General features: G+C 41.2%; 1 protein-coding gene across 5 annotated transcripts in view; it reads left to right on the forward strand.

Moving 5' to 3' along the window:
* The window catches only part of FAM184A (family with sequence similarity 184 member A), a 572,845-nt gene that overhangs the window by 247,549 nt on the left and 309,375 nt on the right, over positions 1-15,921 (forward strand). For all 5 annotated transcript variants that reach the window (XM_078648472.1, XM_078648471.1, XM_078648473.1 and 2 more), the window contains exon 4: positions 14,874-15,055. In XM_078648472.1, the coding sequence (XP_078504598.1) occupies positions 14,874-15,055 (182 nt within the window). The remainder of the gene's footprint in view (positions 1-14,873; positions 15,056-15,921) is intronic.

Genomic DNA, 15,921 nt, shown 5'->3' on the forward strand with positions numbered 1-15,921 from the left:
CTCAGTCACCTACACACATATATTCCACTCATAGGCACACATGTACATATAGCCTCAAAGACCAGGATCTCACTAACACACATGGCATCCCTGTCATAGCGCCCCTTGTCAAAGTATTTTTTCAAACCGTAGCATCGGGCTTTATGAACATTAGGCTTAAAGTCAATTAAGCTGAGTGTGGGGGTGTCTGGTAACAACACAAGGGTTGCTTAGCCTTCAGTAGGTCATGGTGATTTTCAATGATCAGAAGTAGCACTCACTGCAGAAAATGTTGGAGACCCCTGTTATAGGCCCAAGAGTGTTATGATATCTTTCAGTATTATTTCCAATTAGCAACATTTCTGATTTGTTTTCATTAAGCTGGAGAAAACTGGAGGACGTTCAGCTGTTATACTTCAAACAGTAATGTAGTAACTTGATCGTGGACTGTGTAGCTTGATGGTGTACAAACCTGTGTTGTCAGGGTCAAAAATGGCGATGCAACAGAAAGATCTAATAAGCCAGGCCAAAGGATGAACTTAAATATTAAACAGGATTGGGGGGGGGGTGTAACCCGGGGTTAACCTACAATTGCCTGGTTGAGGAGACGAGCAGCAAGGAGGCAGCACTACTGTCTGGGTTTGCTCTTTGAAAAAGGAGTAAAACTGTGCTAAGCTGGAACCGCTAAGACCTACCCTGGTAAAGCGGTGCAAGAGATAGTCCACAGTATCAAATGCAAACATCAGGTTAAATAGAATCAGAGCAGCAGTGTGTCCTTGGCGGATGATGGATCTCAGTCATCAAGGGTGAGAGAAAGGGCAATCTGTGTGCCAATACTGAGATGGATTCTCAACTGCCAGGGTGTCAAGTCAGTTAAACTCTTCCAGATGATAGGTCAATTGCTTGGCTATATTCTACTCTATAATTTTTTCCGAGGCTGGAAGGGGTGTGATTATCTTGAAGTTTTATACACAGATCTGTGTAGGTAGTCTTTTGAAATCAATGCTTAACTACTCCCATTTTCCAGTCCCATGGTATAGTTCTGGTGGAAAAAGAGAGATTGATGATGTTAGTCAGAATGGGGCCAAGAGATTGGGAGCAGGTCTGTAGACAAGACACAGAGCAGGGTTCGTCATGAGAGCCTGATCAGACCTGCCTCTCCAGAGGGAAGTGCAGTAGGACCAATTAGTCAAAGAGAAGAGAAAGTACGCTCTAAAGAGAAGGAAGCATTAGTTACAATGGAATGCACATTTTCAATTCTCAATTAGATTTGTGGATTTTGGAAGAGAAGAACTGTGCTGTGTTCTTATGTGAGCTGAATCCAGAATTTGCATGCAAAGATTGGTAGATTTAGCTAGAAAAAGGTGAGGTTATCAATTGAGATTTGTATTGTACGACATTGCTTTTAGCATTAGATCCAAGCCACTTAGGTTTCAGTTGTCCAAGAGTAAGAGGACATTCTTTTAGAGACTCTGTATACCAGAGGGTCTGGGAGACAGAGACTTAGGATGTATCAGAGAAATTTCCTGGTCGAGAATGATTGATAGAATGTTATTAAAATGTAGTAAGGCTACAGACATGAGAAGTAGTTAGGCTGTTGGGGTATGGGGACATCCTTTCCTATTTGATTCGGTTTAAAAGCCGGTCAGATTGGGATCTCACTAAGGTAGGAGAGTTAGGTCTGAAAAAATGTAAAGTGCCACTTAATGTACCTTTGTGTGTGGGTGGCTATAATTTTTGTCATTTCAAACAAATTAATTGCGTTAGAAAACTGATGTGCAAGATTATCATGAAAATGATCAGTATGCAAATTAAAGTCACCCAGGATAGTTTATCTAGAGAAACACAGAAGTGTGTGAGCTATAATATCATAAAGGTCAGGCAATGTTTAGGTTTAATGTAAAGGAGAATGATGGTTTAAAAGGATATGTTACATATTATCTGATGAAATTGAGCAGCTACTCAATAGCATTTTGAAATTTTCTTCTAAGTCTGAATCAGTGATTGTGCAGTGTATCAGGTCTTGGTGGACTACCATGGCATGTGGTTTGATCAATGTACAGGATTTTGTAGCCATCAGGGATGGCAATCTCAAAGTCATGGGCAGAACTTTAAACCAAGTCTCATGTATAAAAAGTGACCCAGGTCTTAAGAATGCAGGAGATTGGATATTTGAGTACAATGGGCAGGAAGTGGACATGCAACTAGAAGTGTTGCACTGTTTCGGTGCTGGTTTATACTGATCGATTTGGTGACAGGTAGCGCATTTGCAAGTGCAGTGAAGGAATGCTGAATAATATAGGGCAGGATGGTGGAATCACACCAAACCAAGCTGATGAAATCCTGAGTGCTGTTTACTGGTCTTATGATGAAGCTGCTACACCCAACATAAGGAGTGTTTCTCGATTATAAACAAGCTTACCTTACACAGCAAGGGAGCTGGGGAGGGTTGGGCAGTATGCTCTGCAGACACAGCGCAGATGGGCACAGACTGGCTTACCTTTGATGCGCTTCTGGCACACCACTTACACGGCCATGCAGTGCATATGGATAAGTGGTGTGCTATGGGCCTGCACATGCCCAGTAGTGTTACAGCAATTGGATGATCAAATCCCCACACAGCAAGTGTGGTTGCTTGGTGTGATGTGGGCCTGTACAACGAGAATATCACATGCCCAAAGACTGCGGAACCTCTGTCCCTGTTGGGCCGTTGTTCAGACAGGTTAGGGTCTACTAATGTAAACAACCCGTGAAACTCCAATGAACATTCGTAGTTCTTCAAGACAGCACCACTAGTGGGGTGTGCATGGGAGGGAGCAGAGGAACCCTGATGATCTATGGGTTAGGACACAGTGAGTTAAAAATTTGTATGTAAGAAGTGACACTAATCAAGTCAATGTCTGTAACAGAGTGACATGACAATAGGCAAACAAGAAAGTAAAGCAGTGGGAGTGTCTATGAGCCATTGAAATTGTTTCCAAAATACTAGAAATTACTCAAACCTGCCTTGATATTGTTTCCACGAAAGGTAAAATAAGCCCTCTAAAAATAAATTAGATGTTATTGGTGTCTGCGTTCCCAACAATTATAAAACAATTGTGTTGCAAGGTTACCATTGTGTATGTATATATTTATGTATGAATGTATATGGTATTTCTATAATGCAAACCTAGCCAAAAGGCAGCTGAGCACTATACAGGGTGAAAGACAAGCATATACTGAACGAGTGGTAGGAGAGGCAGCTGGGTTATTTATTATTAGTGCATTGTGATGTAGTGTTCGTTAAAGAGGCGAGACTTCAACTCTTTGACTAAACTGGAGTAGCCTTGGGTTGGTTCTAATGGATGCAGGGATGTTGCTTCAGATCCTGGATGTATAGATGGAAAATGCCTGCTGCCTTGTTTCTTTTTTACACTTCATAGTTTTCTGTCTGAACGTGTCCTTGGTGCAGGTGTGCAGAGAAACACCAGTGATGGAGAGCTTGTTGGCAAGATAATAGGGGGTTGCGATTACTTTGTAAATAGTGCAGGTGGGTTTGAAGATTGTGCATGCTGGTGAGGAAAGCCAATGGAGTTCCACCAGAATGGGGGTTATGTGATCATATTTCTTCATATCCTAGATCAGAACTGCTTGGGCATGTAGGATGCCCATTGTAGAGTCTGAAACGCCACGGATTAGGGCGTTACTACCAACCAGGTGCAAGAATACAAGAGTTTGAATAGCAGTTCTCGCTTTGCTTTCCACAGGAAACAGTTTCACTTTATTTAGAAAAGAAAGCACATGTGTGCATACCTTATACCTCTAAAACTGAAAAGTTGAAAAGGAAGTATGCTTGGTAAAAATAGAAGACAAAATTTCAAAATCCTTATGTTAAAATGCACATTTATTTTTATTTATTTATTTATTTAGTGTATTTTGTATAGCACGCAGCTACCCCAACGGGGTGTCCCGGCGCTCCTGTGTGAGTGTAAACTGGATCTGACTCAGATGGAACTAGCAGAATAGGAATGTTTTCAGGGCTTTTCGGAATGGTAGCTCTTCCTGAATCATCCGGATGGAGATAGGGAGCTTGTTCCAGTGGGAGGCAGCACATACTTGGAACGTTTTACCCCCAGAGCATACTTTTTTTAATCTGGGGGTGATAAGAAGATTTTTTGAACTGGATCGGAGGAGTCTGGCATTGCTGTAGGGACGGAGGCGGGAGGAAAGGTATGCAGAGCCCTTTCCCTTAACTGCCCGCTGGGCCAGAATTAGGGCTTTGAATTCAGCCCTTTTTTGAATTGGTAGCCAGTGGAGTCTTCGCCGATGTGGCGAGATATGCTCACGAAGGGAGATGCCACAGACCAACCGGACTGCAGCATTCTGGACCGTCTGAAGTCGATGGCAGAGGCCAGAGGCAAGTCCTATGTAGAGGCCATTGGCGTAATCTAGGTGGGACGTGATCAATGCCTGGACAATTTTTCTCCTGGTGTTACTAGGTAGGAAATAGATGAATTTTTTGACCGTCCTAATTTTAGAAAAACACGCAGCGGACACCGTCTGGACTTGTTTATGGAATGAGAGGCTGGGATCCCATCTAACCCCTAGGTTTTTTACTGATTCCTTGGGTGAAGGGGGCATGCTCAGGTCAAGGGGCCACCAGAGATTGGAGTCTAATGGAGAGGACTGGTGGAAGGAGAGGACCTCGTTTTTTTCGGCATTGAGCCGAAGGAAGTTGTTGTCCATCCATCGGGCGATGTTACGGAGGCAATTTTTTAATGGATCAAAGGTGGACTGAGTGGGGTTGTCATAGGAAAACAAAAGCTGAATGTCGTCAGCATACGAGGTAGCCTTTATTCCTGATTGAGCAATGATCTCAGCCAGGGGGGAGAAGTAGATATTGAATAGGAGGGGGCTTAGTGAGGAACCCTGCGGGACTCCCCACTTAAGCAGGCGGCTATCCGAGGTGTAGGGGGGGTGAACACCGCCTGAGTCCGATTCTTTAAGAAGGAGGCAAGCCATTCCAATGCCTTACCTTGAATGCCTTTAGACCGGAGACCGTCAAGAAGGACAGGGTGGGAAACGGTGTTGAACGCTGCCGACAAGTCGAGCAGCACCAACACCGCTCTTGACCCTTCATCCAGCTTCCATCTCACGGAGTCGGCCATCTCTATTAGCGCCGACTCGGTACTGTATCCAGGTCTAAACCCATGTTGTGAGTCATGAAAAGCACCGTGGGTTTCGAGGAAGCCAGCTAGTTGCTAGTGAACTAGCTTTTCAAGTACCTTAGCAGGGGCGGGTAATAGCGAGATTGGCCTATAGTTGGCTGGTTCGTTAGGGTCAGCATTGGGTTTTTTGAGAATGGGAACCAATCGGGCGTGCTTCCAGGAGTTTGGGAAAACACCTGTCCGAAGGGAGTCGTTCCATATACCATTCAAAATGGGGTTGAGAAGAGGGGCCAAGGTTTTATATTGTTTGGCCGGCCAGGGGTCAGTGGGTGAGCCTGATCTACATTTTAATAATTCTGCCAGAGAGCGTTCTAAGGCAATCTCTTCAAAATTTGAGAAGACAGGGTCAGAGTCTGAGTGGACTGTACATTTATCGATAGAGCCTGGGCTGTTGTTACATGGGAAGGAGTCATATATAGTGGCGATTTTTTCCTCAAAATAGTCCGAGAGGCGATTGCAAAGGGATTGTGACACTGGGGATTGCCGTTTGAGGGCCATAGGATCGGTAAACGATCTAACGGTGTTGAAAATTTCCCTAGTGGAGCCTTGTGCCCGGTTAATTTTCTCCTCCAGGTAGATTCTCTTATGATCGGTTATCCTCTTCCTATAGTCTTTAAGGGCTGATTTATATTTAAGTTTACTGTCTGGAGAGTATGATTGTCTCCAACATCTCTCCAGGAGTTTACATGCTGATTTGCATTTACGCAATTCGTCAGAGTACCAGGGTGCGGTGTGGGCAGCTCGGAAGGTTTTGATGGGCCTAATGGGAGCGAGAATATCCATGGCGGAAGAGATCCTGTTATTAAAGTCGGTTAGCCTAGAATCCAAGTCTGTGGCTTCTATGGGGGCGGCCGAAGTAAAATGAGCTGCTAAACTGTCTGGAGTGATCTTACTCCAGTTACGGCCTACTGTTTTGGCCGGGAGTCTGGATCTGTCTTGGTGGTGTAAAAGGATGGAGAAAGGGATGAAGAAATGATCCGACCAGATCACAGGAAGGGGGTCACTGATGAAAATGTCTGCCAAGTTAGAGCAGATCAGGTCAAGAGTATGTCCGGCCTTGTGGGTCGGGCTAGAGACCAATTGATTTAAACCACCATCAGATAAGGTGGAAAGGAAATTAAAATTGATGGGATCAGAAGCATTTTCCACATGGATGTTAAAATCCCCAAGCAAAGTAAAATTCGCATAGCGGGAGCTAGCCTGAAGAACATAGTCTAAGAGGACAGGGAGATGGGAAGCCTTGGATTTGGGAGGACGATAAACTAGTAGGCCTGAACATGTGATGTTGGCGGCGAGTTTAATGCAGAATGGTAGTGCTTCGATGGAATCTATTTGAGTATAGGGGGAGGAGGAAATAGTCCATTGTGATCTATAGATTATGGCTACACCTCCGCCCGAATTATGACTCTGTCTATTGGCACACAGGATATTATATTCAGGAGGAACAGCAAGGCATAGGGCGGGGTTGGTTTCATCCCCCAACCACATTTCAGTTAGAAAGAGATCCCACATGTTGTCCTCCAAGATTTGAGCTATGTCTTAAGAGTATTTAACTAATGAACGGCAGTTAATTAAGCCCGCTTTAATACTAATGTTGTTACTGGCAGGGGGGTGTTGAGCAGGTACCTGTAGGAGGGGGCATTGCTTCATAGAATTACATACCGCCTTTCCAAGGCTGCAGGGAATGTAAGGAAGGGGGTAGGTGCTGGGGTCGGGTGGTGGGATATGCGTGAGGTTACAATATTTGGGATTAAGAGTCATTAAAGACTCCTTACCGTGGGAAATGATGGGGATGGTGCCGGGACCAACTGAGTTGATAGCCACCATGGCCGCGTCATGGTCGCAGACGGGCGCAGACGGGCAGGACTCTGGCACGACTCCGGCGCGGATCCGGCACGTCCGCTGGTCGCGTCCACTGCACGGAGGCATGCCCGTCGCTTTTTATGCTGGCCACTAGAATGCGTGCTGACGCTGCCCCCACCCAAGATGGCCGCTGCGATTTTGAGCTCGCCCGGGACTGAAAGAATGCCCTCAGCGCCTGAGTCGGCTGAGACTCATTGATGATTTTTTCCTAACTGTCAAAGATGAAAAGAACATACAAAACACTGCCAATTTGTGGTTCAACTTGTGAAAAAAAAGAGAGTTGTTTAACTTGCTCTTTGAGCTTGTCTTTCTGGCCTGATGAGCTAGGCCCTATGCCCCTGCTTATTCCCCCACTTGTTTTCACTGTAAAGAATGTGGGCATCAAAGGTAACTGTTCTCTCAGAACAAATCGATATGGTTGTGAAGTCCTTTTTTTTCAGCTTCTGTTTCTGAAGTGTATTCTTTATTCCTTCACTCTTTGTCAGAAGCTTCAGATACTGAATGCCTTTCTTTCCTTTTAGCTGTACAACTGCAATTCAATATACGTTGAATTACCTGCCTAGCAGGTTCACATGCTACCGTTGCACTGTGTGGCCCAGATTTCCCTTGATTTCTGTTTCAGTGACCATATTTCTTTTGCCCTTGTTTTTCTGCAATGGCACCTGGTGAAATTGTGGATTATTTTCATATCTATTTGCCTGGTGAATAAATCTGTTTACACTCCCTTCGCCCACTGTTCCAATCCAGGGTTAGCTGGTACTCTCCAAGCTGCCAGCTAAGATCATCATGGCATAATCTGTCTGCGGTCCACACATTACATTTCAAAACGGGTAGATGCAGGGTTTTGTACATTATACTTGTTTCTTATTGGAATACCTTGCCCTTCCACCACTTAGCTGAACCTAATTTGCTCCGTGGAATAAAGTGGAATTAGGTATACTGAAGTGACGTACACTGAAATGGCATACAGCGGAGAGGCGTAGATTGGAGTCCCATACAGTGGGGTTGCATATACTGAAGACGGATACAGTAGAGTGGCTTATATTACAGTGGCATAGAGTGTAGTGTCATATAGTTCAGTGGTATACAGTGGAATACCATAGAGTGGAGTGTGCTAAGGTGGAGTAACGTCCTGTAAATATTGTAGAGTATATTCGCGTACACTGCAGTGGCATATGGTGGAGTGTTGTATAGTGTAGGGGCATATATTGGACTATTGTATACTAAAATAGCATTGGGTTGAGTGGCGTACTGTGGACTGTGGAACACTGGAGTGGTGTAAATGGAAATAGCGTACTCTGTAGTGGGGGACAGTGGAGTGCCATACAGTGGAGTGGTGTACATTTGAGTGGTGTTTCTGTAAATTCAAGTGCCATACTGTGTAATGTTGTAAAGTAGAGTAGCATATATTGGAGTGCAGTGGCGCAGAGCGGAATAGCATACACTACAGTGGCGTACAGTGCAATAGCGTATACTGGAGTAGCCTAAAGTGCCCTGCCATACAGTGGAGTAGCGTACAATTAAGTAGTGTTTACTCTAATAACATAGAATTTACTGGTGTTAAGTCTTGAGATGTACATTGGAGCAGCATTTAGTGGAGTATCGTACAGTAGAGTCATGTACAATTCAATAGGGTTAATTATGTAAGTGTAGAGTCTAGTGACGTACACTGAAGTGTTGTTTAGTGTCGTGGCGCAGAATGTAGATTTGTAAAGTGATATAGCATACAGTTCATTGTGGTGCTCTGCAGTGGCGTATACTGGATTTTAGTAGAATTGAGTGGCATAGAGTGGAGTAGCATACACTAGAATAACACACACACTCCAGTAGCGTACCATAAATTGGGGCATAGTGGAATAGCGTAAAGGGTAGTTGCATACAGTGCAAAAGTGTACAGTTGTGAGCAGTACTGTGGAGGGTGGACCAGTATACTGGCATACACTAAAGTGTTATAGAATACAGTTGTGAACAGTATAATAGTGTAGAATATAGTGGTGTAGCCTGGCGTGGCGTTCAGTGGAGTTGAGTGGAGTAGAGTGGAATAACGTACACTAGATTAGTGTACAATTTAATGGCATATACTGGAGTGGCATAAAGTGGAGTGGCATACTGTAAATAGTGTAGAGTGCAGTGGCGTAAGGGGGCCTCTTCTAACCAGGAGTGGCGTAAAGTGGAGTGTGCAATTAAAATGAAAGATATGGTAAAATTATGTGAAAACGTGATTGTTATAGCTGAAAAATATGAATTTTAATATGTAAATGGTACATTTCTGGCTGTATATTGTATTGTATTGTAATTGCATTTATATAGCGCTTACTACCCCTGACGAGGCGCCCAAGCGCTTTTTCGGCGAGTAGCACTCTACTCCGAAACTCATAAAGGATTAGTGTTGAGTTAATATAGTGAAATATGAAAGTAGTTTGAGTGGTGGATAGGTTAGTCAGTTATTTGGATTCAGAAGGATAGCGGAGGGAAAAGGTTTGCATTTATATAGCGCTTGTTACTCCTGATGGGGTGTTAAATCGCTTTTTTCAGCGAGTAGCACGCTATTCCGGAACCCATAAAACATTAGTGGTGAATTAGTATAGTGAAATATGAAAGCAGTTTGAGTGGTGGATATTAGTCAGTTATTTGGATTGAGAAGGATAACGGAGGGATAGAAGAGGGAAAAAAGGTTAGCATTTATATAGTGCTTGTTGCCCCTAATGGGGTATTGAAGCACTTTCTTGGCGACTAGGGTGCTACTCCGGAACCCATAAGGACTAGTGGTGAATTAGTATAGTGAAATATGAAAGTAATTTGAGGTGTACAAATACTGTAAGCAATTATAAAGTTACACATTGTAAAAAAAAGTAATTATATATATTGTTCTATGGTATAACATGCAAAATTCACAGTACATGTGCTTAGACTGATTATTTAATTGGTTGATAACTGTGTTTACTGGTAGAAAGCAACCATGTACATTTTATGACAATTTGCATTATTGTATGGTCAGCGTTTCACTGACTTCTGGGTTAGGGTGTTACCTGTAGTTATTTATTCATTTTTATTATTGTGAACAACCTATTGCCCCTTTTATGAAGTAGTAATAGGTTGACATTTTTGTTTTGAAAATTCTATATGTTATCGACCTATGGATTTAAAAATAGTTTTATACTGTAATAACTTTGCACCTATATGAGGAATGTTCCCACATTTGAGCAGACGTCTTTCACTAGTTTACTTGTGGAAGGAGTAAAGGGTTTGTGGTGTTGGCTGAAAGGGGTGTAAAGGACGATGGGGGTGGTCCCAAAATTTCCTAAATCGAATATATATAACATACATTTTATTTATTTTTTGTTGCACAAAAACCTGGAGTCGTATTTTGTTTTAATTTGGCAGTATTACATATTATGGTGAACACATTTTTATTTTGTGTAGTGCAGTTAAGTTATGTAATTATTTTATAAGTTTAAATATATTTAAAGCTAGTAATATTTGTTATTGTTGTATTTCTGCAAAATATTAGGTTATTTCGCAGTAGTAGCATGGTACATAGTTATCACAAGTCATTAGCTGATTAGGTAATCATTGGCAATATAAAAGTGAAAGGTAGTCATGTTGTTGTCAGTTCGAGTTTCCCTGTGTTATGTGTTATGCCATTCAATGTAGGTAAATATTAGGTTTGGTATTTTTCCCATACCTATTGCCCCTTTAGTAAAGTGGTAATAGGCAGGGTAGAATATTTATAAGTTTATATGTATATATTTTTTTTAGTTAGGAGTACTGCGTTCTGAATTGCTTTTAAAACTATTAATATGGTGTGCTAAAGTGTATTTTCAGTTTTTTACATATTTAAATCCATAAGTTGATAATTTCTACACATTTAAAAACAAAAAGGTAACCTATTACCATTGAATGAAAGCGGCAATAGGTTGTTGATAACAATACAAATTAATACTTAATTATATGCAACACCTTAAGCCATATGTCAGCAAAACACTGACTGTACAAGAATGGAAATTTGTGATAAAAATTATATGGCTGATTTTGACCCAGCTCTATGCAATTCAGTCTTGATCCTTCTCTGATAGGAACAGTCCAGCCAATAACCAGTGGCTGAAATTAATTCAAGCATTTCATCCATCAATTTTTTATAGTTTAGTGTGTCACCCTAAATGGTACGGATAGGCCCAGACTTAATCCCATACAGGCTGTGTCACTGGAACCAAGCTGTACCTGTCTGATGAGTCCATAACTAGAGTGAAACTAGTCCTGGTTTGCTAGTGTTCTGGTTCAGGGAGGACCTGGCTTTGTAGTTCGGGCGATTGGAGTAGGGACATGACTGATTTGCATATAGCAGGGTCCAAACTGAGGTGACATGGTGTGCAAAATAATGATGGATTGGGATTCCACTTTGAGTAATTACTGGGTGCTGAGATTAATTCAAGCATTCCATCCATCACATTTATTTTTATGCTTTAGAGATGTTATCAGCGCATGTGGCTGCTGAGTAGGCTAGCAGTAAAGTGACAAATAGAACACATAAAAATTTGTGTACGAATCATAACATGTCTGCCAAATGTTATAAATATATTTCACCCATGTTGATTACTAAGCTATTCAAATTGTATACATTAGAATTAGGTGGGAGAGACTCTCATGAATAAGGCACTCAAGCTGTAGCCTTGCTAACACATTCAGAAATGTAGTAAACATAATGCAGTACCAACAGTTGATGGACAGAATGCAGAACAATGTCATACATTCACCCCAGTACAGAGATCTGGGCCTAAATCCATCGTTTTTTTGCACTCCACACCACTCCAGTTCAGACATGGCCATATGCAAATCAGCCTTGACCCTGTGCCTCATGGGAACAGTCCAGCCCGAACTGCCTGAACATTAGAAGTTGGACTCTCATATTATATTGAATATATTATATTATATAGTCATTATATAAGGTAGACAGCCTTGACTGGAACACACACATATATATATATATATATATATATATATATATATATATATATATATATATATATATATATATATATACATACATACATACATACATATACATATGCATATATATACAGCTTGAGTGCCTTATTCATGAGAGTCTCTCCCGCCTAATTCTAATGTATACTATTTGAATAGCTTAGTAATCAACATGGGTGAAATATATTTATAATATTTGGCAGACAAGTTATGATTCGTACACAAATGTGTATGTGTTCTATTTGTCACTAAACATTGCAGTACACATAATGCAGTGCCTGTACTCAATGTAGACTTAAACAGTTTGATAACAGTATTCACAGACTGGTTGGTGAACTTGTATATGACCAGGAATAGCTGGCATTACAGTTTCCAAGCACTTGAATACAAAAATGAGGAGACTCCTGTATGCTGGATGGGCCACAATGTAGGAAAACTTAAAACAGCAATGTATTTATTTGCAAAAGGGGAGGCCTAATCATGTTTGAGTAATCCTCCTGTGCATGAAGAGGGGATGGTCTTCCCAAGGCTCACCAGTAGGGAAATAGATTTCTCAAACTGAAACTGCAATTTGATTTTCTAATTGAGAGTTCCTTGATGTATTTTGAGCTGTTTGAGGAAATCTTTGTCATGGGCCTACTTTCCAGTACTTGAATATACTAATGGTGGTGAGGTTAAAGGATCTGAATATTCTGAATATTCTTACAGAAGATAGGGGGGATGGGCGGCTTTGAGAGAAGAAGTTGGAGACTACTTCTCAAGACTGACTGACTACACAAACAGTGTTATGAATTAACATTGTGGGTACCAGACAAACAACTCAGACTGTAGGTCTTGAAATATAATTTATGCTTGAGAAAATTGAAGATAAAATGCCCATGCAGTTTATTTGAGAGTCACCAGGCACTTATCCAATTGTTCTAGATTCCACATCTTCCGTAATGTCCACCTTGTGTAACAGAGCATTGTAATTATGACAAGTTACGAAAACTATGGTAACTCTCAGCACCCCAGAAGGCTTTTCGCAAAGGTGGTCATCTTTCAGTTGGGTAATGCCATATTCGGGTGTTTAATTGGTACTAATAAGGTGAACTCTTTTCCCAGACACTGTTACAAGGTGTGAAAATGACAAACTAATGAAATGATAATATTACAAAATGTGCTGCATTATATACTTTGTCTTTTCTTGCCGCATAATTTAGTGAACCCTGCTGCATAATTTTGGCCTCCTCTGCCGCATAATTTCTGTGGCCCTGCCCATTGCTGTTGAATTAGTAAACAGTAGTGTTACCTGTATTATCGACACAGGCAGGCCTTTGTCTAATTGTCCTTATCTAATTGACAGTTCATTTGCTTAGTGTGATATTGTTCAGTGTTCATGTTCCCTAAATAAAACAGCATCTTCATAGTCAGGAGTAATATAAAGCTGGGGAAAGTATTGTCAGTTGCTCAGTACTAGAAAGAAAAACATAAATTAGCATTTTGTGAATTAAGAACTTAGAATAAAAGTAGATCTGATCCCCTTCAGTGCAGTCAGTAAGTCCCAAGTTTTGGCACACTAAACCGTGTCCTACCCGTAATCATTCCAGTCCAATCCTTGCTTCGTTGTGGCTAATCAGGAATTGTCCTACACCAATAGAAAGATGAATATGCCTGAATAAGCTATGCACCATAGGATTTACTCATAGAAACAATAACAAGGTGGTAGGTGGAAGGCTTGAATTAATCTAAGCCTCCGGCAATTACTCCAGGCCACATCCCAGTCCACAGTTAGTTTTCTCCAGGCCTGGAGCAACCATGTTAATCAGTGTCGGTCCTCCTCCAATATTAGCAATCATGTCCAAACTGCCAGTGCTCCCTCTGTACAGCAGCACAAGCAACCCAAGATCAATTTCAACCTTGTTGGACCTCATCAGTGAGATGCAGCTTGAATCCTCTGGCAGAGTGAGCTACTAGACCCATGACTGGCATAGCTGTTGCACTTGAGTCGCCATGCAGAGAGGAACTATAAAGTGAAGGGTAAAATTGTTGAATTGACTGCGTTATTTGGTAATCCGGATAAAGGAACACAGTATTGTGTCTTAGGAGCCGCAGGGTGCACATATACTGAATCAATCATTTTAGAGGTTGAACATTTCAGACTCATTTGTCTCTTCTCCCTTATAAATCATATTTGCATAAACTAAAGTTCAACCTTTACTTCCAGGTATTTGATAAGAAATGATTATGATTATTGACTCAGTGATTTGGTAATGCTGTTTGGAAATCAGCACAAAAGTAGGGTAACAAAACATATCTGTTGCAATTGTAGACCATACCAGAAATTAAAATGTAAATCCACATTGACTAAATTGAAAAATGGCAGACCTTTTCTTCCCGCATGCATGAACAAGTTGAAGAGGATTATGAACTGTAGTATGCACTTTTGTTGTTTTGTGCAGCACCTAGAAATAGTTATTTTTCCTTCAATAAGTGCTTTACAAGTTGTTGAAATCTGAATAGTTATTGATAGTGAAGCTAAGGGAGGGGCTTGCAGTGTTTGTCCTAGACAGCAAAGTCTGTTTCAGATTTTGAAGATATCCACATGAGATCAATTTACCTACTATGATTCAGAATGGAGCCCATTTACATAATGATTATCTGTGATATCAGGAATGATAAAAAGTTCTTCTGGACGTACATTAGCCACTCCTTACCTAAACAATAAGTGAGTGACATACATTAAATGCACCATCTACTTATATGCAGTTGAAATGTACACTATTGCATGCCACGTGTATGATTGACAGCATTTTTTGTCCAGTCAGGAGTTTTAATGTTAACATTTTCTTTTACCCGCAGGCCATATTGGATTGCTTCAAGCCACGCAAATGACACAGGAGGCAACAATAAGGGACCTGGAATCAGAAAAATCTAGGATAAAAGAGAGGATAGCTAGACTCGAAGAAGAAAGAACACTGCTGCAAAACAAAAACCAAAATCTGGATGAGCGGCAGCGGCAGCAAATCTTGGCCTTAGAAAAGGTAAATATATAAAATTGACAATGCTCTGTATCTACTGCTATAGGCAATTTTGCTTCTAGTTTTAAAACAATTTTTGGGCAAGAGACTGCTAACGAAGTTAGGGTATATAGTAGCACCTGCAATGCTGTCTGGAACGCAGATGACAGTTTACAGAATATTAAGAATTAGCAGGCTATATCAACAAATGTAACTTTATTAAACTTTCCATATCTGAGGTTCAATCAGAACCAAGCTCTTACTATGGTAACAGCCTCATATTAAGCAAATCACTGGCAATATCTGTGATAGAGGCAGCAGCATCAAGTAAATACAAGTTGTTGAACAACTTTCACTTGAATTTATTTTATTGTCCTTGCACACCTTGTTGATAATGGTAAAGATCCAGCACTGGATTTTGAAAAAGGCATCACTTTACAGATCATATGCAACAATCTTTTTCAAACTTCGATCTCCCAGTGCAACTGGTTCGTAAAATATCGTGCCATCATAAATTGCATTACATTATTATGATATACCAAAACTGAGCCATTTGCACTCGCTGGTTTGCTACTGAAGGTGCGAGGGACATTTTCACTGTCATCGATATCTCACTGCTTTGTGATCTGCAACAGGGATTCCGAAGATGGTCTTGCTTGTCAACTAGGAGAATAAGAGCCCTTTTCCATTGCTTAACGAAAAGACTAGAAAACAAACTATATCCATTAAAACTTCCCTTTGTTTTGTCTCATCCGGAGTAATCAAGGTGGCTAAAGCAAATAGGGCTTATTCAGATTCCTCTAGCTGTCACAGTGAAGATTACTGTTTGATATACTTCCCCTATCACAGTTCACAGTTCGGTGTTTCCAATCTTGAACAGATAGCCTGAA

Source organism: Lissotriton helveticus, chromosome 6 (assembly GCF_964261635.1).
Source record: "Lissotriton helveticus chromosome 6, aLisHel1.1, whole genome shotgun sequence".
NCBI lineage: Eukaryota > Metazoa > Chordata > Amphibia > Caudata > Salamandridae > Lissotriton > Lissotriton helveticus.